At 36.4% G+C, this 26,948-nt stretch overlaps 1 protein-coding gene across 22 annotated transcripts in view; it reads left to right on the top strand.

Moving 5' to 3' along the window:
- The window catches only part of CYRIB (CYFIP related Rac1 interactor B), a 169,092-nt gene that overhangs the window by 135,700 nt on the left and 6,444 nt on the right, over window positions 1-26,948 (top strand). For 11 of the 22 annotated variants that reach the window (XM_074387120.1, XM_074387126.1, XM_039464495.2 and 8 more), the window contains 8 exons: window positions 172-254; window positions 8,415-8,536; window positions 14,369-14,474; window positions 19,957-20,093; window positions 21,341-21,418; window positions 23,448-23,564; window positions 24,517-24,596; window positions 26,084-26,210. In XM_074387120.1, the coding sequence (XP_074243221.1) occupies window positions 182-254; window positions 8,415-8,536; window positions 14,369-14,474; window positions 19,957-20,093; window positions 21,341-21,418; window positions 23,448-23,564; window positions 24,517-24,596; window positions 26,084-26,210 (840 nt within the window). In that variant the 5' untranslated portion in view covers window positions 172-181. The remainder of the gene's footprint in view (window positions 1-171; window positions 255-8,414; window positions 8,537-14,368; window positions 14,475-19,956; window positions 20,094-21,340; window positions 21,419-23,447; window positions 23,565-24,516; window positions 24,597-26,083; window positions 26,211-26,948) is intronic. The other 11 variants (XM_074387130.1, XM_074387132.1, XM_074387129.1 and 8 more) reach the window with 1 other exon arrangement.

The raw sequence follows: 26,948 nt of genomic DNA, 5'->3' as shown, positions 1-26,948 counted from the left end.
CAACACCTTGAGAACCCGATTTGCTGTCTGCCAGAGCACATTCTGGGTAACCTGAAGAATGAATTCATGGCCTAATGAACACTTACCCTGTGACTATTTTTCTTTAAGTAAACTTCAGATGTTCTTTTTTATAAAGGGATATTTTCTCTTTTCTCATTCTTGTCTTGACAGGTACCTTAACATGGGGAATCTTCTTAAAGTTTTGACATGCACAGACCTTGAGCAGGGGCCAAATTTTTTCCTTGATTTTGAAAGTGAGAAGATGATTTTATATCTATTTATCTTTGCCTGCAGTAGACTGCGTTTGTCTTGCACTAAATGAATGTTTCCACTTCGCCATCTTTTTAACTGCTTTGCATGACTGAGCTATGAATTGTTTGTAAATTTCTGGTGCCTTCTAGAACTGGAAGTCCTATTTTATAGATTAAATTGTGATGATAAAATGTCTTTATTTGAGTTTTTATAAGAGATTTTATATCTCTTAGTTGGAGATTATTTTGTAATTTGAGATCTATTCTCTAATGAAAACATTTTTATGCAAAAATTTTGTTGGAAAGGTCAAATATTACCTCAAGATTTATTAATAGAAGCAGTATTTGGGGAAAACTTTTATTGTAGTCAAGAAAAATCGACAAGGTTTCAATTATTCTAGTGTGCATATTTAAGTATTTCAAATATCAATCTGTTCATGAAGGCCATTCAGAGCTCAGTAATTTGGGCATAATATTAAAAGGTAAGTGTGAACCTAAATTATTTAATCTTTGCAGATAATTTGAAAAGTTAAAAAAATGGAATGTATTTATTTCAGGAATTTATTTTTTCTAACTCTAAATAAAAGGAAAAATAATGGGTTCACAGACCTTTAAGTAATTTGCCTTCTGTTTGTTTTATGTTGCATGACCTATTGTAATATGGTCTAAGAGTGGCAGGTAAGTGTCATTGACCTCAATGCATGTTGCAAAGCTTTTGCTTTTGTTGGCTGTTGATACCGCTTTAGCTTGTCTGGTTGTCCAATTGAGAAAAATGATTAAATTGATGTTTTAGTATGAATGATGCTATTTTAACTGATCAATAGAAAATTGTTAGGAAAGGGTGAAGAGGTATTCCTTAGGTTTTACATCATGTGATCCCTTACATTTTTATTTAAAGTGTTTGAACATATTTTTATATACTTAAAATTTAAGGTGTTTTCTGATTTTAAAAACAAAACAAACAAATCATTTAAAATAACCCCCCAGAAAGTCATTGCCTTCTCCTGCAACTTCAATTTAGTTTTTATGATTTTATGTAATTTATTCTATTTTATGAATCATTTTAAACCAGGGCAGTTCATATGAACACATCAATTTATAGCTTATCTTCATTTTGTAGAATAATTTGTGGTCTCTGGTTATTTTTTACTTTTATTCCATTTCTATAAAGAATCTGTTATAGTTGGGTGCTGTGTACAGGCTGGTAAAAAATAGTAATATCAATATCAGGTCCATATGAAATTAGGTTTCAAAAGAAATTGGGTTTTTAGAGGAAATACTGTTAAATATTAGATAAATATTAGTTTTCTTGACCCTTCTCAACAATTTACCAGTGCTATTTTAAGTGCATGTTTAGCATGACTTTTAATCAGCTTGGGGATGTTGAGCAGATTGCTGACTTGAAGATATTCTTTCAAATGAGGCAACTTACATTAGAGCTGTATTTTAGTTTATTTGCATCTGTTTCCAACTTGGTCTTGTGTATTTTTCTGCTCTTCTGTCTCCCTTTTCCTCTTTGTCTCAAATTCCTTATGTTTACAGAATCTTGGCTTTGATTCAGTCAAGATCTTGTTCAAGACTTGGCACTTGATCTTTTTGTAAGCCTAGCATTATATTATGGTCAAGTGGGAAGCATGAATTTCAATGTAGTATTTAAAAGATTATTTGCTCTTGGCTTTCCATTTTGTGGGAGTGTTTCAATGATTTTAGATACATACACACACACACACACTTTTTTTTTTTTGGATATGGGGTCTCACTCTGTCCACCAGGCCAGAGTGCTTTGGCTGTATCTCAACTCACTGCAACCTCTGCTTCCCTGGCTCAAGGGATCCTCCCACCTCAGCCTCCAGAGTAGCTGGGACTACAGGCACATGTGACCAAGCCCAGCTAATTTTTCATATTTTTGGTAGAGATGGGGTTTCACAATGTTGCTCAGGCTGGTCTCAAACTCCTGAGCTCAAGTGATCTACCCACCTTGGTCTTACAAGGTGCTGGTATTACAGGTGTGAGCTACCACACCTGGTACATTGTTAAAATTTTAATAATAGTGACAGGAAATGGTTAAAATTGCAAACAACAACAATAATAACCAATAATATAGAAGTACATATAAAATATTAACTGTAAAGGCAGATATTGTTGCCTGTGTCAGCCAGTGTAGATCTTTTGGTTTTATACTTACTGGCATACTATAAATGAAATTTAGTGATGACATACTGTATACCAGACTAGAGTTTGCCCATTGTTATTTCTTATGTAGATTTTTAGATAGATTTTCTTTTGATTCTAACATTGGCATTATCTTAATTTCATCTCTCATCCATTTGCACATTTTTCTTTTTGGAAATAATTCATTTGCGAAAGCTGGCCTTATCGTTAAGCTACTATAGTGACCTTGGCCCATCAGATGGGTGCTCTCTGAAACTGTTTTATACTGTTTTGTAGCAGACCCCAAATTGTCAACATAATTGATTTGCTAGTTCCCAATAACTTAAGATATAGCCACATTATTTTTGCTGGAGTAATTCTACATTGTTTATTTCTAGATGCACCTTAATATTCATGTCACCAGGGTAATTTAGTTTTACTGTTTCCATTATTCTAATTGGTTAAGACTATCCCAGTATATCTCTGCAGTTGGGACACTATAGAAATAATTCATGCAGATTTCCTGGCTATTTGTATCATATTATATATAAAATTGAAACGTGATTTAATGGAATCTTGTAGTTTGCAAAGTAAATGATTTAAAGTAAATCATTACTCTCTTAATTTGCTACTCCCCTCTCAATCCCTGTAACTGTTTTTCACTTCGGTTCAACATATCTTTATGGCTTGCCTCCTGTATACCAGTAGGTGCTGGGGATGCAAAATAACTAAGATACAACCCATACCTTTGGGAGCTCTCAATCTAGTAGAAGAAGATAGAATTGAAAGCTCATAATTTTGTTTTGTTTTGTTTTTGAGACAGGGTCGGTCTCTCACCCATGCTGGAGTGCAGGGGTGTGATCTCAACTCACTGCAGCTTTGACCTCCCTGGCTCAAGCGACCTTCTCACCTCAGTTCCCAACCGAAAAGTAACTGGAATTACAGGCACCCACCTGCCAGAAAACTCATAGTTTTACTTACATTATTTATTTTAAACATTATTTTCAACGTGTAGCTCAGGAAGATACTAACTTTAAATGTCAGTCAGTAGATTGGGAATCATCGTGGAAGACCTTTTTTGAGATGGAGTCTCACTCTGTCACCTAGGTTGGAGTGCAATGGCGTGATCTTGGCTTACTGCAACCTCCACCTCTTGGGTTCAAGTGATTCTTCATCCTCAGCCTCCTGCCTCAGCCTCCTCAGCAGCTGGGACTATAGGCATGCAGCACCGTACCTAGCTAATTTTGTGTTTTAGTAGATACGGGATTTCACCATGTTGGCCAGGCTGGTCTCAAACTCCTGACCTCAGATGATCCACCACCTTGGCCTCCCAAAGTGTTGGGATTACAGGTATGGGCTACCACACTTGGCCCCTCATGGAAGACTTTCTGCTGTTGACGTTTGAATTGGGTTTTGGAGAGTGAATTAGAATGTTTTGAGCTAGTACAGTGAAGAACGGTAGAAGGAAGGAACAACATGGACAAAGACCTTAAGGCATGAAATGTTTTTCTGCATTCAGTGAAACATTATTTTTCGGTCTTGATAGAAGAGTTTTTTCCTTAGAACAGATTACACCTATATGATCAGATTTTATTTTGTTTTTGTTTAATAATAGTTCAATTAAAATAAGCCCAAAATTACTCCATTAAATTTGGGAGCAGTTATGCTAATGACAGCATATAAAAAGCTCTGAATGGAGCTAGGTGTAGTGGCTCATGGCTATAATTCCAGCACTTTGGGAGGCCACAGCAAGAGGATCTCTTGAGTCAAGCAGTTTGAGACCAGCCTTGAGCAACATGGCAAGACTCTGCCCAAAAGATTTTTTTTTTTTTACAAAACTATCTGGGAGTGGTGGTATGTGCCCCTGCAGTGAGCTATGATTGCTCTGCTGCCCTCTAGCTTGGATAGCAGAGCGAGACCCTGTCTTAAAAAAAAAAAAAAAAAGGGGGCACGGTGGCTCACGCCTGTAATCCCAGCACTTTGGGAGGTCGAGGCGGGTGGATCACGAGGTCAAGAGATCGAGACCATCCTGGTCAACGAAGTGAAACCCCGTCTCTGTTAAAAATACAAAAATTAGCTGGGCATGGTGGTGCATACCTGTAGTCCCAGCTACTCGGGAGACTGAGGCAGGAGAATTGCCTGAACCCAGGAGGCGGAGGTTGCGGTAAGCCGAAATCGCGCCATTGCACTCCAGCCTGGGTAACAAGAGTGAAACTCCGTCTCAAAAAAAAAAAGGAAAAAAGGCACTGAATAGGGGCCTCTATAGCCTCTTCTAGTTCTTGGAATTTCCCATTTTATAACAAAATGCTAATTTATAACTTATTCTGATGACACATCTTTACCTTAGTAACTCCTGTATCTACTGGGTCACTAAATTCTAGTTCTTGGGAGGAAAGAGAATTTTATTTATTTTTTGTGTCCTTTCCCAATCTTAGCATAGTGCTTTTTAAATGATAGAAGTTCAGTATGTATTTGTTAAACTTGATTTACTTATCTCCAGGTAGATCAAAATAAGAGAGTAAATAGTGTTAGTCATTTGTTAAGGGAGAAATAGCATGTATTTTCTCTGATTCTGTTATAGTGCCTTTCCATTGAGTCATACATTTCCTCTATTTCTTGTGTCCTTTGTGTTACTTGTTTCCCCTTTATCATTTAGAAATACTGGGACCTGCTCTCACTTATTTTTCCATTTATCTCTTGCAGAGTTTCAATTGCTTTTGTCCTGCACTTTGAAATATCTTTATTCTGGTGGCATCTTTCTTATATTTATTTTTCTAAAATGATATAGGATGATATTTACTCAGAAATCAAAATGCATAGTAGTCTTCCTTAATTCATGCTGGAGACTTATTTATATCTCTGTACCCTCTCATTCATTCAAAATGTATTATAGAAAATCTACTAGGTACTGCGTTTACATATGTACCAGTGGAACATACTATACTTTCTGGTCTGTGTCTTGATGTAACTTAGAGGTAGATTGCATAGATTTATTGAATGAATTACTGTAAAATTAAAGCAGGAAGATCTCTTACCCCAATTATAATTTTTATGTTGACTTTTAATTTTTTCATTTCATAGTTCTTGCTTCCTTTTGTACTATAATGACTTCAATTTTAGCCGTTACTTTTAGTGACTCTTTTTCTACCCTCCACCCTTAAGGTAATTAGTGTGAAGTTATTATAATTTTTTAATTTATCTTCAATGAGAACAGTTGAAACATGCCTTAATTTCCTTTGAAGAGCTTTAAAAACTAAGCTCGATGATTAATGAATATGTCTACTCTCAGTAGTAGATAAATTATTTTACAATTTTGAATGTGCTTTTGTGAAATGTCTAAACGATACTTTATTTATTTTTTGAAATAGTAAAGCCATTTTTTTCTGTGGAATATCAAAGTGACAAGTCTTGGTTGCATTATATAGTACCGTTTTTCGGGAAAATCAAAAAAGCTTTATTTTTTTCCAGCCTTTCCCCCTTCCTAATATTTCACCCTTTTGCATGACTTGCTTTCAGTAAAGTAGTGCTTACCTGTCTGCTATTTTCTGTTTGTCTTCATTTCTACAGCAGTCTTCAGCAGCTTTCAAAATTATAAATGTGACTTTCCTGTGACAGTCTAAAAAATGTTTAATCATTGTGGTGCTGGGTGTTTTTCTCACCCTAAAGGGAAACTTAAATCTTCTCTATTTTTAAATTTCTTGGTACTTATTAAACCTTTACTAGTTACTAACCACTTACAAGGTCTACTTAAGTCTACTTGATAATGTTTCGTTTGTATGTAAGTCTCAGTGTCACATTTTTATGTTAACAGTCAGTCACCACAGCCAAAATACATAGTCTAGCATTTTCAAACTTCACAAATACCTTTGATACATGATAGCTAAAATATTGTCCTTTGTCATGAATTCCCACTTCATGAATTCAAACTAAATACATGTCTATTATTGATGTTACGTCTGTAGTTTCACAATTCCATATGAAAAAGTGTAAGACTGTCGTTTTTTGCATGTAAAAATTATTTTTCTTTGCTACATCTGATGTAAGTATAAAAGTTATGAAGTGTGTGTGTGTGTGTTTTTTTAAAGTGTATGTCTAACTATTACATTGGAAAATACGGCAAAATGTAAAATATTTAGCAGTAAATCATTACTGCTAAATAACAAAGCTTGATCTATAAGAAAGCTAACCATTTAGTTGCAATATCAGTATTTGTTCCTAGTAATAATACCTTTGTAGACTTGGATAAGAGAGTCTTTTTAATTTTTCAATTGGCTCCTCTTGTATATTTATTTTGTCACAGTATTTTCTTCCTAAAAAAATGATTTCTGAAAAGAAATTTGAAAAATGAGGGAACAGTTATGTGAACTTGTTCTTAAGTTGACTTTGCATATGAATGTTACTTTATTATTGTTGCTGTAGTACTATTTTACATTTGTTGAGTTTAAATTTTGGTAATGTAATTGTTGATTTTTAAAAAATATGTTGTATATTTTTGACTATTTGGCAGGTTGAATTATGACTTGCTGCAAGCACAAAGTAAAGTTACAGTTTTTGAGGATCTTTACACCCAGTTTCATGTGTAAACAAAGTTTCTTTACAATATTCTAAGTAAAGGAATAAAAACATCATTGTGTGTTTGTGATGAGGTGAAAAGGAGCAGAAAAGTCTAGTTAACTAGTTTTATATGATTGGTAGACAAAGATTTATCAAAAACCTTCTTTTTTGTTAATATTTTTCAACTTAAGAGACCAGTGTGTTAGTATTAAAAACGTTCCTACTTCATCTTATAAATTTGGACTGATTCCTTTCCCCTCATAAGAGAAAATTTTAGCATGGAGGAATTCTGCCAGTCATTTTTCTCTGAAACATTATAATCATAATGTTTATAATTTTAAGTGCTTTATGCCTTACCTGTGGTGCTGAATGTGGCCTGCTTGGAAAGATTTATGAAAAAAAATCTTCATTTTCTCTTTGAGTCCCCCTTTTTTCTTAAAATAAGAAAGATTTGTCCTTAGAGAACAAATGACCAATATTATTAAAAGCAACTGTTAACTTGAGTCAAGCAGAGATAAATCCACATTTAGTCATCCATTAACATATATTTTGCAGCTAACACCACAGGTGGTGAAAATGCCCATATGTTTGTGTCCCTGATTCTGCTTTTTATAACTGTAATTCTTCCTTCATTTTTCTGTTACTCCCAAGTGTGTAGGAACTCAGATTTTCCTTTAGTATTTCAAAATTTCAGTAATCAGTTTGTAGTGTAGCTTGAAGTATCTTGTTTTCAGCAGCTGAGTAATTGTGGAGCAGTTTTATAATTTGAACTCCTCTGCTTAGGAAACTTGACCTTGTTACATCAGCACAATAGTTCAGTGATATTCTCTTGGGTTTGTTTTTAGATGTATATATCCTCCCTTCTTTAACCTACACTATCATATATGTTGAGACACTTTAGAGTGATCCCTAGAAAAGGGGGAGCGCTTAAAAACGATTCTTTTAAAGTTTTTACTTTTTTATATCAAAACCTAGTCATTAAAAGTAAAATGAACTTCGTAGGAAAATAAAAATAGTTTGTCTTAAACTATAGATAGGCAACATGCTTTAGTAGGCTTTTATTTCTTTTGCATTAAAATTGATCATTTGATGCATTTACAGTTATAGTGATGATTGTAGTAGAAAAAGTCATTGTTAAGACTATCACAATTAAAATTTTTAATTGCAATTCTCAGATTGGTTTAATACACCAGGTCCTAATTTGGAACTTAAACTAAGTAAGTTTGGTGTTGCCTTGTTTTCTGTAGTATTTATACACTTGAAGCTAGTCATTTAAATGTTGAAATTGGAATGTTGAAATATGGAAAAAGTATTAGTCTTTTCTTAAAAAATGCAAAGTTAACCATGAATAGAATTAACTCATCTTTGGAAATTGGGGTTGTTAATTGCTTACAGCTACATATGTATTTAAAAAAAATCATGTCACTGTAAATTTTCTTGTGCTTTCCTGCTATTTAGATGCCCAGCCTACAGAGTCTGAGAAGGAAATTTATAATCAGGTGAATGTAGTATTAAAAGATGCAGAAGGCATCTTGGAGGACTTGCAGTCATACAGAGGAGCTGGCCATGAAATACGAGAGGTAAAGCACATTTATGTGTTTTCTAGTTAACTGAAACTTACTGTCCCACCTCTTTGTAATCTCTATTGTTTTCTAGACTTCAAAATTCTATATTTTATATTAAGTATTATATTTGGAGGATGATCACTTGGCATTGTTTCAGAAGTGATTGCAGTGCGTTCAGCGTAAAAGGAAAAGCTGTGTTCCATTAATAGGTAGTTTTTATATATTAAGACAATTTTATTTACTTTTTGGTTTGCTGTTCCACCTGTAATTTGCAGTATTTATGTGGTGCTTCGTAGGAGAAAGTTGAAATCATCCTTGTAGCCAGGACACCTTCCCCATGACTTTACACCACAAAGAAAATACGTAATGTGGGTCACCCTCAACTTTTCTCTCCCAAAACTCTGAGCTTTTTCAAGTTTTCATTCATCTCATTTTTTTGTTTCTTCTATTTTTCAGAAGAATTTGTGTCCTTGTTTCTTTCCAAGACTAACTTCTTTACCTATGTTCTTCATCCCTCTTTTAATTATTTCTTCTGTTTATTAAATGTTCTGTCTTTTTTCTTTTACTGACTCCTTCCCTACAGCACATCCTTAGGTGTCCAGTACTCCCCAGAGGAACTCCCTGTCCCCTGGGCCTTCATCTCTCCCCTTCTTGTTACTACATTTCTTGAAGCCATTGCCCATGCTGTGTTTCTTGATTCTTCCCATCCTCTGCTTTGCACGTTATTCTCTATAACAAAGAGTGCAGAGGTCATCAAAGTCACTCTTTGGGACATACATTCCATATCCACCTCAATTTCTCTTCTGACATTTAGAGTACTAGTGAAGGCAGAATCAAGTGCAGACACCAAGAGGTGATGATTCAAAACATATGATAGTGATTGACTGAATGTTAGTGTAAGGGAAGAGACAGTTAAATGGTTCCATGGTTTTTATTTTATTATATTTTATTTTATGTGTTTTACTTTGAGACAGGTGCCTAGCCTGGATTTTTTTTTTTTTAATTGCAGTATTTCCCATTGGGAGAATTACTCTGCTTCTGTGTGTGGGAAGGCTATGCTGTTTCCTCTAAAGTCTGTTCATAGATTTGATTGCGTATTAAGAGTCATTTATAATCTTCTAGAATAGAGTATAGAGGTAGAAAAGTTTATATATAGGATATATCAAAAGAGACTTTCTGGGGCTGTGAAACTAGGGGCTCATAAAGCTGTGAGCTAAGATTGAAGTTTTGTATAGGATGCCGTAGTCACTTAGTAGTGCTGTTTTCCTGAGAAAATAAAAGACGTAGCCATACATAGTTCACTCATAAATAGTCCATGATTGGTGATGTCAGAAAGTAAATAAAGTTTAAAGGAAAAGAGAAAGTTTATATAGAAAAGTAACACTGAAGAACACCAAAATATAAGGGAAGAATTAAAAGCAATGGTAAGTGATTCATCTTACCAGGCTTGAAACAACATATAAAGGTACCATTGTTAAATGATGGTAAAGGAAGTAATAAAAGAGAAAGAGGCATTAAAATATAAAATATGTAAGCTAGAAAACTGAAAAATTTCATTGAAATCTGTAGATGGGGAACAAAATGTAACAAGAGTTGAAGAAATTTCTGTTGAGAAGTTGATGTGGGTTTAATGATACAAAGAGGAAAGATTTCTGAATAATAGATACAAATTAAGAAAGAAAGGTACAAATAAAAGTTGAATATATACCAAATATTCAAAGAACTGATGTGTTACAACAGTCGTAGGTCAGTATTAAGACTTATTGTTGCTAAGAGTTAGAGCAGCCAGCCATTCTACCTATGAAAAAGCACAGACAATTGAAAAAATTGTCAGCTTTTCTAATAAGGGCACATCACTGTGAAGAAGTTTTGGTTGTTTTATGTAAAAACGATAATCTCAGTCAGTGCAAGAAGTATTGTAAAATGGTAATCTTTTTGGAGGTCAGCTTGGCAGTATATTTAAAAAAAAACTAAAATTGTTTATGCTCCTGCAGCAGGTACTTTTATTCTATAAAACATTTCAAACAACTAATTTAAGAGGAAATGTCAATGTAAAAACCTGTATGGCTGCCTTATTCATAGTAGCAAAAATGTGGAAGCAATTCAGTTATTATGAAGATAAAATTAGACAATCCATGTAAATAGCATAGCACTGTGTCTGATACAAAGCTAACTTAACATAAACTGAGAGTTTTCTATTATTACTATACTCATGATGTTCAATTATATATTAATATATCTTAGTTTAATATTTTATTAAACATTGTAAAATAGAATATCCTTTGATATAAGATAGAAGGTATTAAATAAACAATGCTTATTGTCTAGGATTGATCACCTAGAGCAGGCGTCCCCAAACTTTTTACACAGGGGGCCAGTTCACTGTCCCTCAGACTGTGACTGTTGGAGGGCCGCCACATACTGTGCTCCTTTCACCACCAATGAAAGAGGTGCCCCTTCCTGAAGTGCGGCAGGGGGGGCCAGATAAATGGCCTCAGGGGGGCGCAGTTTGGGGATGCCTGACCTAGAGGGAAATAAGCACTTTCCATTAATGTAATATGTCTATAACTGTTGTAACATTTTTTGATAAATTTTTTTAAAAATACAGATGGGGTCTTGCTATGTTGTCCAGGCTGGTCTTGACCTCCAGGCCTCAAGCGATCCTTCTGTCTCAGCCTCCCAAAGTGGTAGGATTATGGGCGTAAGCCACTGTGCCCAGCCAATTTTAACATTTTTGAAAATGAGTTATACCTGCTCCATAATAACCTCACTATTGACATTTACTAAGTGCCCTTTTGCATGTTGGTCTATGATGGGTATTGACCCCAGACCTTATCTAACAGAAGTGAAATTGTTGTGAGAGGACAAGAACTTAGAAGTATGAGGAAGAACCATAAAATGTTTATTATAAGAGAGCAGCCAGTGTCTTCAGTTCTAAATCTAGGCAAGGCAGGGCCAGGGAAATAGTTAGCTCTGCCCAGTTATGAAAATGGGTGACATTTGCTAGAGCATTTTTATGTTGTGAGAATGAATTGATATTTAGAAAAGCATTTTTAGATCCTTGCGCGAGAAAAATTGGATAGACTTCTTTAAGAAAAGAAAATAACATTTTAACATTCATGAATTTGCTTTTTTATGGTTGTTATTGTTTTTAGTTTAGACATTTTTTTAGACATTTGTTCTTTTAGTTGAACAACCTCTATATAAAGTCAAAATGTATGGTTTAAGATTTTTTTTTAGTAGAAAGAAATTTAGATCTCAGGAACTTCATAACCAAGCCTTTTGAATTTCATAGAGAAGACAGGAGAAAAACTGGTCCAGAGAAACAGCGTTTAAATTAAAGCCAACAAATCCAGAATTTAGAAGAATTATGCAATTTCTTTTCTGCATTTCATTCACACTCAAATTTACCCTGGGAGCTAGTAGCCTAGTCTACCGAAAAACATGGTAAAAACAGAAATGCAGTGCATTGTGGTGTGTGGATGTTGGCACATACCTGATGTTCCAGCTTTGTGGAATGATAAGGATTTTAGGGTAGTTTGAACAGGGACAAGAAAAATAACTGCAGACAACACATATGGTTCGATTGGAAACCATGAACTTATATTGACTTCAATTATGACTAGTTTCTCTGTAGCCTATGAGAGTGGATGGAGTGGGTTGGCTCAAGATATTTTTATTTGTAAGGCTAACTGGTCTAAGAATGATGTGCATACTTCTAAATAGCCAACTACTTTTCCACTGATGTGGCTGAAGGGATTCATAGTGGTCACAAATTAGTGTTATTGATAAGTATTTTAAAAGCTTGATTAAAGTTGACTTTTTCTACCCTCACACTAAAAAGGTATTTATCTAGAGCTTACTGGCTTCCCACCCTAGCATTGATTACTAGTTTGTAAAACTTTAGGGTAATAATTCATATTTATGTAACATTGAGTTTCACAATACACCAGTGTAAATAGCCCTACTGACTATTAGCCATTGATTTCTGTAGAGTTGTGGCATTGGAACTTTTATGTGAACTTAAAATGCTACTGTGGAGACTGAGGCAGTTTTGTTTAGGTTAACCCAGATTTGTTTCATCCCTAAGAAAAGCTTCTTGCAACACATTTATTCTTCAGAGAAAGAAGGCTTCTATTGGGTTTAAGCATCATTTAAAAATATTGAATAAAACATCAGTTTGAAAATAGTGTCAGGTTTATAAATTGCTGAACCAATATATAGCCCATTAATTCAGTTTGCAGCTGATTTGTTCCACACATCCTTTAGATCTGTCTGGGTTCTATTTTGTTTTGCTTTCCTGGTTTTTTGTTTTTGTGTGGCTGGAGTCAGAGTGCTAGTGCCTTGGGAATATCAAGACATGTCAAATAAGCTCTTGTTTCTAAGCAGGCCCCTGCTTTAGTTCTGAATTTCAGGTGGTGTGCTTAGTTTGTTTGAAGTTGTTAGTGGAAATAAATCAGGTTGTTGAAAAATGTGTTCACTTCTGTAAAGCAGTAAGAAAAGCATATATAGGCAAAGATATAGCTAAGAAAATACTATTTTTGGAAATAAACTTCTACATTCAGAAAAGATTACTTAATGATTTGAAAGACTGGGTGTAGAAGAAGTCATATAAAGATTATGTTTTCTCGCCCCTTTCAGATCTGAAAACCTACACCTAGGTTTTCATTTTCTTCTTCAGGAAAGCCTGAGAAAAGTTGGCATGTAAAAGAGGATTTTAGTTACAGAGAATAAGTGGCTGTGACAATTCTTTTTTTCTGAGATGGAGTCTCGCTCTGTCACCCAGGCTGCAGTGCAACCTCCACCTCCCAGGTTCAAGTGATTCTCCTGCCTCAGCCTCCTGAGTAGCTGGGATTATAAACCTTGTGATCTGTCCGCCTTGGCCTCCCAAAGTATTAGGATTACAGGCCTGAGCCGCCACGCCCGGCCGACAATTCTTAAATCACAGTTTCAGCTTGATTTAGGTTCTTAAGTGGTAGGTAGTTTTCTTAATGCAAGTTTGGACCCTGGAATTTGAATTATTGGAAGTTTCTTAGCTTGTTCCCAGAGTTGGCATCTTCAGTTATTGCCTTACTTTCTGAGTTTTTTTTTTTCTTTTGCTGAAACAATTCTTTGACAAAGAAATACTAAGAGACTCTGTCTGTGATACGGGAAACAATATGAAGTATTTTCTTTTTATGGATCTGCTAGGCACCAAGGCATAATATATTTAACAAATGTATTGGACCCTTTTTAAGATTTTCATTTTGTTCTTATCTATTGCAAGGATAAATAAGAATGTATTATAATAGGTTGAAATATCTATGGAATTGAAAAGACCCGCTCTTAGCTCTCCTTTATGGAGTGTCTGTGGGGTTGAGAAGACTCACCCTTAGCACTCAATATAGAATATTCAATGCTCATCTGGGCATGGTGGCTCACGCCTGTAATCCCAATACTTTGGGAGGCTGAGGTGGTTCTAACACCTGAGGTCAGATGTTCTAGACCAACCTGGCCAACATGGTGAAACTGCATCTCTGCTAAAAATAAAAAGTTAGCTGGGCATGGTGGTGCATGCCTTGTAGTCCCAGCTACTTGGGAAGCTGAGGCAGGAGAGTTGCTTGGGCTTGGGAGGTGGAGGTTGCAATGAGGTGAGATCATGCCACTGAACTCCAGCCTGGGCGACAGAGTGAGACTCCATCCCAAAAAAAAAAAAGAATAGTCAACACTACACTTGTGGTTCAATATTCTGTATTTCATAGATTATACCAGGGTTTCCTGTGTTTGCTAAAACCTGCATTTTAATGTAAAAATGAACCTTTTTGATTTTTAAAAAATCTAACTATTTTTATTCTTTGGATTTTGAAGGCAATCCAGCATCCAGCAGACGAGAAGTTGCAAGAGAAGGCATGGGGTGCAGTTGTTCCACTAGTAGGCAAATTAAAGAAATTTTACGAATTTTCTCAGAGGTTAGGTAAGTTGAAAGTTTTGTAATTATGACTTCCCTAGTGAAAAAGATGTTTATTAGTTCCAGAAGTTTAGAGTAATTTATGTTCATAATGCTGAATTTGGCTTAGAATCTGTTTTCTAAGTAAAGCAATCTTGTTAGACTAGAAGATTACAATGTAATCTTATCATTTCCTTCAATCCTGGCCTTTTAGTTCATTTAGACCATTTTTGTCCACAAATTATTTTCCTCATCTTCTGTGGTTTTACATACATGAACCTGAGCATAATCAGCAATGATTTTAAAAACACAAAAGTTTAAATAACCAAGGACTTGAGGATTAGTTTTCCATATTTGGGAAAAGGACTTACTGTAGAGATGGAGAGAGATTCTACCAAGAGATTTCTCATAGTAGGACCTACCTTTGTCATGCAAAGAAATCAAGGAGACTTTCTTGAAATTTTTGCTGGTTATGCTCAACGCATGTATCTAAATAGAAGATGAGAAATAGGCTGGGCATGCTTGCTCATGCCTGTAATCCCAACACTTGCAGGCTGAGGTTGGGAGATTGCTTGAGCTCAGGAGTTCAAGACCAGCCTGGGCAACATGGCAAAACCCCATTTCTTAAAAAAATAAAATAAAATTAGCTGAGTGTGGTGGCACATGCTTGTGGTTCCATCTACTCTGGAGGCTGAGGTGGGAGGATCACCTGAGCCCGGGAGGTCAAGGCTGCAGTGAGCTGTGATCACCACCGTACTCCAGCCTGGACAACAGAATGAGACTCTGTCTCGAGAAAGAAAGAAATAGAAAGCTAATGATATATTCAACATTGTCTAGGGAGTTATTAAAGCAAAAAGAATTTAAAACAGTGTGCTTTTTCCCTTGCTTGGGAAAAATTATTCCAGGTCAAAATTGTGTCTGCAATGAGTGAGCAAAATTGTCACTCTCTTTTTTGTAAGAGGAGGGGGCAGAGCAGGTAAGATTTAGCCAGTTAGCTCCTTGTGTGATTGTAAAGATGTAAATATGAAGCACTTTATTTTGTATACACATATGCACAGGGAGGAATAGTATAGGTGTGTGTCAGAAATTAGGATGATTTGAATGTAGTTAATTCCTTAGCACATACTTCCATATAGTTTGAATTTTTGAAATGTATAAACATGTTACAAATTCATCATAAGAAAATTATACTGTGATTGTTTTTTAAATACCTAAGCCAGAAACCAGGAAGTATGTACTGTAAGATCCCCAAGTCATACTGGGGATCCAAAGGCTGAATTTAGACTTGAGATGTTATTGTCTGGCCCACATAATTGTAAAAACTTCTAATTAGTTGCCAGATTTCACACTTGGTCACTGTATCATTTTTTTTTCTTTTAAGCTTCCAACAGTAATAATTGATGTGCATGTTAGCCAGAACCACATGGCAAACCATTTCTGTCTCCATTAGTTAGGACCTGTGCTTCCAAGTTCATGATAAGTTTTATTGCTTCATATTTTTTAATATCTTACTCTGTTTATTTATATTTGCTACTTGGCCACTTGTGTTTGTAAGTTCCATTTTTTGAAAATGCTTATATTCTTAGCCAGGTGTGGTGATGCATTCCTATAGTCCCAGCTGCTTGGGAGGCTGAGGCAGGAGAATCAATGAACCCGGGAGGCAGAGGTTGCAGTGAGCGGAGATCGTGCCACTGCACTCCAGCCTGGGCAACAATGCGAGACTCCGCCTCAAAAAAAAAAATGCTTATGTTCTAAAAAAGAAAGTAAGACAATTGCTATTTTCCTTTTGCTGCAGTACAGCCTATTAAATGTCATGTTAAGACAGGCAATAGTTTGGGTAGAAATGATTGTGTAAATTATCTTTTTCTTACTGGAAATAAGAATTTATTTTCCCAATTTTAGAATTAGTTCTTTTTCAGTGTTTGTCTTTCAGTCAAGTGTCCTTATAGCTTTGTGCTTTATAACCCAGTCAGCCCGGCTTTTTCGTCTTGGTTGTCTTGTCTACTACAGACAGCTTTTCTTACGTAGGTTTCTGGCTCCATTTATAGTTAAATTGCTTTCGATGGTGCTCAGGTGCTTTTCAAGCTCATCTTGGTCTTTTAGCATTTCCAATAAACAGAATAATTGTAAAATAGGCCAAACTAGTTGAATTTAAATGTTATATTTTTACCATGGAAATTAATTGGTCTTGTGGTGTATGTCCCATCATGGGTGCTGTCCCAGCACATGTGGTATATGTCCCATCATGGGTCCTGTTCCAGCACATGCAGCACCATGGAGCACTATGCAAGTATGAAGATGCACATGGTCCTTCAGAATCTCTCAGTTCTAAGAAGAGGGATTCTTGGTGTGAGCACTACAGATAAACCATGGTTACACTTCAGAAGACGGACCCTGATCCCTTGCCAGTCTGCATATTTATAATGGGACAGGGGAAGGATTACCTGCCTCATTTGAAGGTACTCAGTTTTGCTGACAGAGTTTAACCGTACTGCCCTGGGAAACTTGCTGTACTTGCTTGTTTTGGTCTGAGGCCGTCGAGCCCCTCCTGTTGAGGCAGCTGAAAAAGAAGGTTGTATGCTCAGGCAGTAGACAAACTGCTTTGTCTCTCCTCAGTCTTCCTTGTGCTTTAGGGGCTTACATTAGGGACTTCCTCCAAGGGTCATAATGAGTAAGTCCCTCCAACATGTTAGCTTCTTTTTGCTGGTCTGAATTTATCAAAATGTATTTTAAAGGCCCCAAATGCCCACCTTACTTGTGGTCCTAACTCTCGGTTGTCATAAATCCTCTACAGTCCATGTCCTTGGGTTCTCCTCTGAGGATCTGAAAGTAGATAGATAGCAGTTGGTAAGAATAAATGGCTGTTGTCTCTAAAGAGAAACTCTCTCCAGGGACCGCCTCTTCCTAGTCGTCTACTTACTCTTCCCTGTCCTAGTTTGTGGACTGATTTGTGATCTTAATCATTCCATCTAGCTGTCTTTTCCTTGCAACCTTCTTGTATGGTTTTGGCTCCCACATTCATCTGTCAGCTTCCTTTAGTTCTTCCAGATTTTGGGGCTTAATAGACCATTCATTTTCTCCTGGTCATGTGCTTTTTAAAAAATCATAATCACATGGTTTTGTTTTAGGAGCTTCATCCAAGTCCAATCCCTAGGTCATCTTGTCTTTGTCCTCTGTCTCTTTCCAACTCATCCAGAGACTTCTGGGACACTTTCTGTGGGGTTCTTTGTCTCCAGTTTCTCTCTTGAGACAAAGCGTTTTAGGCTAGTAGGACTGACTTGTGCCAGCACAGGCCTGCAGGATCAGGCTGATCTAGCTGCTTCAAAGGCAGATGAGCAGATTGATCATCTTGAATTTCCCTTTCATCGTAGATCTACCATTGAGAGTCCCAGCCATTCATAAACAAAAGTTCTGCAACTGCTGGTCACTGACCATCCCAACTGAGCCAGGTGACCTGACTCTAATCCCAAAAGTGGTAGAGAACTTGAATGCTGAAATTAACCCTGAGACTTGATAAAGTCTAGGCAAATGCAGTTTGTTTTTTTTTTTCTGTTCTGTGTCTCTCTTACTTTGTTTTCCACTTAACACCAACAGATGGAATGAATCTTGGGAGAAATAAATCATTTTTTAAAAACCCAAAATGTTTGACTTTTAATTGATCTTCTTCACATCCACCGTCATACCTCGATACACCATCCATACCCTTACTATCCATGCTCCACACTGCAAATGAAGTAGTGTTTTAAAATGCTATCTGATAACGCCACTCCTCTGCTTAAATGATTTCTCCAGGGAGGTTAGGATGCCAAGGCCAGACTACTTAACGTGGTACACAAATTATGTGTGTATTATCTTAGTTCTGGTTATCCGCCTCCTTGCCCTCTGTATTCCATCTACATTGGTGGTCTTGCAGTTCCTCGAGTATGTCATGCTCTGGTCAGTTCAGGGTCTGGCTCCTTGCCTTTCTGTCTGCAAGCTCATGTTCATCCTTGCTATATACTTCAGTCTCAGTCCAGGAGTCACTTACTCAGGGAAATCTTTTCCTGGGTCTTCCATTAGGTGAGGTCTTATTGTTATACCTTTACGCTGTACTGTGTATTTCTTTCCAGCACATATCACAACTGTAGTCATTTGTCTGTCTTTTCTCTATATAATAAGGCTCCATATAGGCACAGGGAGCATGTCTGTCTACATCCATTTCCCAGTGCTTGGCACAGGGTAGCCAGTCAATACGTTTTCTGACTTACTGGGAAAAAAAAAAAAAAAAAAAAGGATGATAGCTGTCATTTGGAGTAATTGCAAGGATGAGAAATGATGTTGGTGAAGTATCTAGTTCAGTACGTGGTATATAACAGACACATAAGAAGTACTTACTATTGTTTTTAATCAGTAATGTTTATGAGGTTACAGAAGTAATTGATATTATTGGTGGTTATCAGGAGGTTAATGTTTTATAAGGTTACAGAAGGCTACATACAATGTTGCTTTATTTCAGAGACAGTTTATTGTGGTGGAAAGAATAGGGCTTTGGAATCAGAAATGCCTGGCATTTACTAGCTATAACTTTGGGCTCTAAGCTCTTTGAAACTCATCTGATCCATCTGCAATGACCATGGCATAGTTGATAGTGAAAATTATTTAAGTTATGGGCTGATGACCTGACATAAAATTTTAAATTGATCATTAATATTTGTTTATTAATCTGACATTTATTAACATCAGATCATAATTTAACTCTGTAAGCTCTTATTTTCTCTGATCAGAATCTAGCATTATTTTCCAGTTCTGTGATCTGTAACTGAATTAGTTTGATTTCTGTGGCTTTTTGAAGTGAAATACTAGTATTTCCATTATCAAACACAGTATTTATTAGTCTGGCATTCCATAAGTAGCACTTATTTCAAAGGGACCATTTTGCTCACGTAATGAATTAGAATATTTATATTGTAGTCTTGAAATACCAAGTTCTAAGACAAGAAACTTACTGAAATACATATTTTGTTCTCTTCAGTAGCTGAAGGAAAACAGTTTGTGTTTATGAATAAATGACATATTCAAAGTATGAGAAATTGGTAATTGATTCATAGGCATATGCAGACAGTTTGGGCACAGTGCCACTGAAGAAGTTACTCAGTTGTAGGTAATAATTACCATTTCATAAAACCAAATTCCACACTATGTGAAATGATTAAAGCAACATAAAATTTGCCCTTTGATCTTGGTGTTTAATTCAAATTCACTTCTGCACTATTTTCAGTCTGGGTTTACAGAATTGTAAACCCTTGAATTAGTCCCTTTAAGGTTTTTATTCTGTTAAACAGTATTCAGAATGTATGCAGTACATTAGCAGTGGCAACATTTAAACTTCTTAATTAGTTTTGATTATATTTAGATCATCTGTTTTTTAAAGAGAGCTTTTCTGAGAATTAATATTTATGAATTGTTCACTTTTTAATAAATATCACACAGATACAAACAACTTAATGTTCTTATCAATTTTTTTCTTTAGAAGCAGCATTAAGAGGTCTTCTGGGAGCCTTAACAAGTACCCCGTATTCTCCCACCCAGCATCTAGAGCGAGAGCAGGCTCTTGCTAAACAGTTTGCAGAAATTCTTCATTTCACACTCCGGTTTGATGAACTCAAGGTAGAATTATCTATTGGCCCTGATTGTTACGAAAAGCATGAATCTTTTAGTGAGTACTAGGAGGAAGAACCGGGAAACCTTGTTAAAATGTATTTAAATAATGACTACTAGACCTTAATAAAAATGGAAAACTGGATTTAGAAATTATGACTGGTCTTTTGATATATGGCAAAGACCAAATTATTGAATATTCAGTCTCAATCTTTTTATTTTTTTTTGGAGATGGAGTCTTGCTCTGTCACCCAGGCTGAAGTGCAGTGGCATGGTCTCAGGTTACTGCAGCCTCTCCCTCCTGGGTTCACACGATTCTCCCACCTCAACCTCCAAGTAGCTGGGATTACAGGCATGCGCCACCACACCCAGCTGACATTTTATTTTATTAGAGACGGGGTTTCGCCATGTTGGCCAGACTGATCTTGAACTCCTGATCTCAGGTGATCCACCCGCTTTAGCAGTCGTCATTTAACTTTGTTTAAAAATTACCTCTGAAAGGAAATGTTGAGCTTCTTTTCTCATATTGTTTCTTTTCTGCTCACCCACCCCCCATTTTCAACATTCTTGTATATGAACATGTTGCTAAAATTTCCTCTTTTCCCCTTCCTCCTTTCTCTCTTCTTTTCTTTCTGTTTATCTCTGTCATTGTTAGTAGTGTTTGGAACTATAAATACTTTGTTGTTAAAAAGAGTGAACCTAAAGGAATAAGCACTAGGTGTCATACCAAGAGACCTGAGTTCCAGTTTACACTCTGCCACATATCCCCAGTCATGGGATCCTGGGCAGGTCCTTTGATTCTTCAGGGTCCCTGGTACCCTGTCTAGAAAATGGAAGAGCTGGATTCAAACTTCAACATTTTATGATTGTATCACAGTCAGATTTTTATGTAAAATTCTAGTCTGAGGGTTGCTCTGTTGACCGTATCTACATACTTTTATTGTAATAACTAAAAAGTGCCTAAGTAGTCCTTTTTGGTTTTGTTTATTTTATAAACAATCTTTTGGTACATTACCTGAAATTACTGAAAAGGGAAGATATACTGCCTGTGACTGAAAAACAGTATTTTGTTTTATATGTTCAGTAAGGACTGAACACAGTTGTAAGCCATCTTGGATTATACCAGTTCTAGTTCTTAAAATGATAGTATAAATTAGGGAATGTTTTTTACTAGTTAAAACTAAAGATTTTTCACTTAATTTTTTACATTAGCATTTAGTACCTAACACATTTTTCTTCACAAATGTCTTCTTCAGATGACAAATCCTGCCATACAGAATGATTTCAGCTATTACAGAAGAACATTGAGTCGTATGAGGATTAACAATGTACCGGTAAGTTAATATTTTGAATTAGGGGGATGATAAGAATAACTTAACACTCAGTCTGTTCATTTTATTATTTTATTTGTTCATTCAGATAGTGTTAAAGCTAGTAATAAAGTTAGTAATTATGGGCAGCCACAGCTGTAGGAGGAAAGAGCAAACTGTAACAAACCATATGGTGTTTACCTGTTTTTCTTCACAGTCTCAAATTCCCACAAGTACTTCAACAAAATTGCTTTTCTGTATAACATTAATACTTATAAAATTTCTTGATGTACTCTCTTTAATTGTACCGAAATTTTGTGAATTCATGGTTAGGAGTTTTTTGTCTCTATATTCTTAGAATGGAAGAGTCTTGTAGAGAAATTGATGTGGGTTAATTTCTTCGAGAGAAATCTTGAACCCAAGTCAGTTTTCCTCCAAGAAATTAGTGGTTAATGCTGACAAGAGGGGGTAGTGAGGTCATGGCCTATTAGCACATCTGTGTCTGATGTGGCTGTTTGAGAAAATGGCTTGTGTCTGCTGCTTGGCTAGTGTAGCATCTCTTCTGGCTCCTTTAGGTCTGTTAACTTCTCACCAGCCTCCTCTTAAGCTGTTTATTACTTTTTTACCTCCAAGGAACTAAATACCTTAAGTAAAACCAGCACGGAAGAAAATATTAAATTGTTCTCTATGTATTCTGAGAACCTTCCTGGTGATAATTGGTCTGAAAATTTTCAAACATCGACCCTTGTTTCAAGTAGATAGTTTAATAGAAAAATACTGTAACTCTGTAAGAAGTGATAAGTGCCATAAGAGATTTAAAAATACATATATCAAAGACAATCATTTATTTTCTTTTACCTTGAAAAAATATTTTAGGAAGTGCTTGCACTAAGGCACTGAGTTGGAGGAAAAGATTCCACTTTAAGAAACATCTGTTATTTGCATCAATTTGATTTTGCATAGACCAGTTCCTGGTGTGAGACTGACCTTAACATCTGTCTTTTTCATACCCACCATGTAAAATAAGGTAAAAGCAAAACAGCCAATCCGATACTATAGCCATCCTTGCCATCACTTAAGGCCAAAGACATTAGTCATCTTAGTTCTGCCTTTTACCCTCAATAATTACAGGTAAAAGCCACTTGTTTTCCACGGAAATATCTCTGAAATGCCTTCTCTCTCCATCCTCCTTTTTGTCTCCCCTCCTGCTATTCCAGTAGGGAGCCTGATTCTCTCTTTTTCTGGCAGTCATTCTACACAGCATAACTCGTTTTCTGAACTACCGTCTTTTTCCATTTTGGTACAGTCCACCCACTATCATCAGTTAATTTTCTTGAGGAAATCAACTTAGTTGTCATTCCTTTTGTCAAACACTCTAAATGGCTCCCCATTCTACATAGAAGAAAAATATCAACTTATGCCAGCATTTAAAGCACTCTGCAGTCTGACCCCAACCTGTATCTTGCATTGATTGCTGCCCCTTACTATGCTCAATTACTGAATATGCTGAATTACTCTCTAGGGAGTCATTTGAAAACATGCTCTTTCCCCTGCCAGGTTGGAATACCTTGTTTACCTGCCCAGTGTCCCCTGCAAAAGCCTAACTCTTCTTCTGCGAGTCCTCCTTAGTTTATTCTAGTCCAACTTAATGTTCCTCCGACTCCCTTTTTCTGTCATTACTTGTTCGAATCTTACCGTGGATGTTGTATGAGTACTTACTGTTCATAATGGAGGACAGGGTACACGTTTATAATCATTTTTCTGTCCTCCGTAACATTTAGAATCTCTTGTATATAGTAGACAGTTCATCAAGGTTTTATTTAATTCCTTAATATCATTTAAAATATTTTTGAAGAGGTTAATTTTTTTTTTAAAAGGTGCTTCAGATCATTTGTAGTCTTTTTTTTTTATTTTAAAAAAGAATATTTCAGTATTATGTATACATGAGGGTCATAAATGTAATTGAGGCAGGCACCCTGTCTGGGTTCTTTTATAATTCTTATTATATGTAATAATTTGTGAACTGACATCAGATGCTTTTATCTCCCTGCAGGCAGAAGGAGAAAACGAAGTAAATAATGAATTGGCAAATCGAATGTCTTTGTTTTATGCAGAGGCAACTCCAATGCTCAAAACCTTGAGTGATGCCACAACAAAATTTGTATCAGAGGTAAGCATTGTCTAGGCAGGTATTCTTGTTATTATTCGTGTTGTTACCCATCCCCCTGCTGCAGCCATGATCTCAGCAAGCCCAAGACGTTAAGTACCATCTTGAAGCCAACAGACTCCCACATGTATGTGTTGAGTGCTGACTTTCTTCCGGGGCCCACATGTGCACACCTGTACACCTATTTGCAGTGTCTCTGGAGGGATGGTCAACTTCTCAGTGATAGCTGATAGCACGGCCAAACCAAACTCTGGGTTGCCTTTTGCAACCCTGCCCTTTCTTTAGTTTTTTTCTCTCTCAGTAGTACCAGTGCAGGTAAGCACCTACAAGTTATGTCATCTTAAATTCCTTTCTGTACCTCACTCCATACATGTATTCCATCAAACGGTCTTGTTGGCTTTCCCTCCAAAATATTAATGTATCATGAATCTGAAAACTTACTATTTTCTTGCCACCAGCCACATCAGACTTCTCTTCTGGATTACTGCATTGATGTCCTGACAATTCTTATTTCTTCCACTCTTGCCCCTATATCGTCCTTTCTCCATAGAGCAGCCAAGTAATCTTAAAACATAAACCGTTTTCCCTACCTCCTCCACATAAAATGTTCCCAGTGACTTCCTAGCACTCTTAGGATAAAATCCAACTATTGCATAGCCTATAAAACTCTGCACCTTTCACCCCCCGTCTGCATTGTTGGAGTTGTTCTTACACAGCTAGAATGCAAGAGCCTTTCGGAAGAGTGCTGTCCTCGCTGTCTTGCTCATAGCTGTATCTTCAGTGCTTGGAACAGTTGCTTTAGAGTCTAGTGCATTATTTAGGAAATTAGGAGTAGGAACCAGGTTTTAAAGTTAATAAGTTTTCGTATTATGCTAAGTAATAACTGTTTTTTGAATTATGCTTAAGTAATAACTTGGTTACTTTTACTTTTTTTGTTCTTCATATACTTCTACAGAATAAAAATTTACCAATAGAAAATACCACAGATTGTTTAAGCACCATGGCTAGTGTATGCAGAGTCATGCTGGAAACACCGTGAGTATCAGCTGATCTTTTTCACTTTAACAGTGCTGTTGAGATGACTGGCATTTCAAAACATGTTTATATATGAACATGTTTTAGCTGGAAGGTAGAAAGTAAGTATATTCCAAATATTGAATAGTAATGTATGAACAAACTTAAAATAATTTGGCCACTTAATGTAACTTCTGGTTAAGTGTAAAATAAAGTTGGTCTTCAGGTACCTCAGACCAGTCAGACTGACTTAAATTCTTAGTTCTCTTCTCAGACAGAAATGTAGTGGCTTTTTTGTGGCTGGGATGTAGGAGAAGAGCTTTAAAGCTCCTTGGTTATACTTACCATAAACATTCTTTTTCCATATTTAGAGAATTCTGTGTTTTGCCAAAGGGCTGGAATTACTCTTCTGTTTATCTCTTTTTTCTCTCAATTATTAGTCGTCACTCTTTTTTTCCAACACAAACCTGAATTCTCTTCTTTTTCTCTCTCCTCTCTAAAGCATTTATGATGTATGACAACAGTGTGTCCTGGCTGGATTTTTTCCTGTTAGCAGGCAGAAAGATTCCCTCCTGGATTCTAGAATAATAAATACAGTCATGTGCTGCATAATAACGTTTTGATCAATGAAGGAGCACATAAACAATGATCCAAAGCACTATGCTGTACATCATCTCATTGGAAAATCTTAGGAAATAGGAAGGCAACTATCCTCATAATCCTCTTCCTCCCCCCACCGCCAGTTTCAGGGAGTGAGGTCCTGGCAAATGAAGGGACACCATCCATATGCTTGGATGTCTCTATCCTGGTTCTGTACTCTTTCTACTATGATATACTGCCTTCTATATGTAGATAAAAGTTTAATTTTCTTTTTCTCAAATGAGAGAAGAATATGATTGAGTTTTAGTAAAATTGAAATCCAGTAACACTAAAAATGTGTTTAGATTAAGTTAGCCTGTAAATAGCAAACCTGCTTGCTCTATTAAGCTAGTGATTTTTTTTTTTCCCCCTCAAAAGTAGTAATAGCCTTTACATAGTACCCATTCCCACCTTTTACTTAGGGACTACATCGATTTCTCTGAAATTGTTGCTATTAGTCAAGCAGCGGACTAACACACTAATGTTGGTACAAATATTATAGAAACCAGAATACATGGGTGATGACTTTTCCTCTCACCACCTTCTCATCTCTCTAGGGATCTCACTGTGGAATGAGGGGTATAACATTAGTATCCCTTTTTAGAGATCAAAGGGGCAAGTCAGCATCAGCTGAAAGTTGCATCAGCTCATTAAAGAATTTTGTATCTCTTTCAGGGGGTTGATGTGGAAAGGAAAACAGACATAAGATTTGAAGGTATCAGTGTAGCTACTTGTGAACTTACTGCATTAAACTAATTGATAGAAATTTGAATAAAATATTTTAGAAGAAGGTTTTTTTTTGTTTTGTTTTGTTTTTTTTTTTTAATTTGTAATGCACTTCTTCCATGCATATCTTATCTACCCTTCAGGGAATACAGAAGCAGATTCACAAATGAAGAGACAGTGTCATTCTGCTTGAGGGTAATGGTGGGCGTCATAATACTCTATGACCACGTACATCCAGTGGGAGCATTTGCTAAAACCTCCAAAATTGATGTAAGTTATTTATTGTTTGATATAAATAATGTCAAACAAGTTTCTCCATGGAAGCCATAGGCTTTTATAAGAGCCAGCAAGCTGAACTGTCATAAAACTCAGATTTATAGTTTGTGAAGTGTTGGGCTTTCGTCTCCTCTGTCCTCGTGCTGTATTTTCTGTAGCCTGTGTTCAGGTGGAATGGAATGATTGTAGGATATGAGTGCATTGTCTATTAAGTACCTTCTGGAAGGCTCCTACTACATATTTGGCAATGTAAATACATAATTAGATATTAGTTTGAATCATGGCCTTTAATTCCTTTGGACAAAGGCCATTTCGAATAAAAATGTTTATTTCAAAATGCATGTAAAAAGTCAGTCGTGCTGCTGGGCATGTTGGCTTTGTGCCTGTAGCCCAAGCACTTTGGCAGGCTGACGTGGGAAGATCACTTGAGCCCAGGAGTACAAGACCAGCCTGGGCAGCATAGTGAGACCCCCATTTCTACAAAACAAGAGAAAAAATTCGGCAGGTATGGTAGCACACACTGATAGTTACAGCTATGTTGAGAGGCTGAAGTGGAAGGATCCCTTGAGCCCACGAGTTCCAGCCTGCAGTGAGCCACCATCACACCCCGCTGCATTCAGTCTGGGTGATGGAGAGAGACCCTATCTTAAAATTAAAAAGACAGCCAGTAGTGGTGCTCCAGTGGAAAAAGATGAAAAGTTAACGTATTTTCCCTCCCCTACCCAGTCATAA

This window comes from Saimiri boliviensis, chromosome 15 (genome assembly GCF_048565385.1).
Source record: "Saimiri boliviensis isolate mSaiBol1 chromosome 15, mSaiBol1.pri, whole genome shotgun sequence".
In the NCBI taxonomy this organism is placed as follows: domain Eukaryota; kingdom Metazoa; phylum Chordata; class Mammalia; order Primates; family Cebidae; genus Saimiri; species Saimiri boliviensis.
Note: the sequence above shows the minus strand (reverse complement) of the source record. Positions and strands in the feature narration are given on the sequence as shown.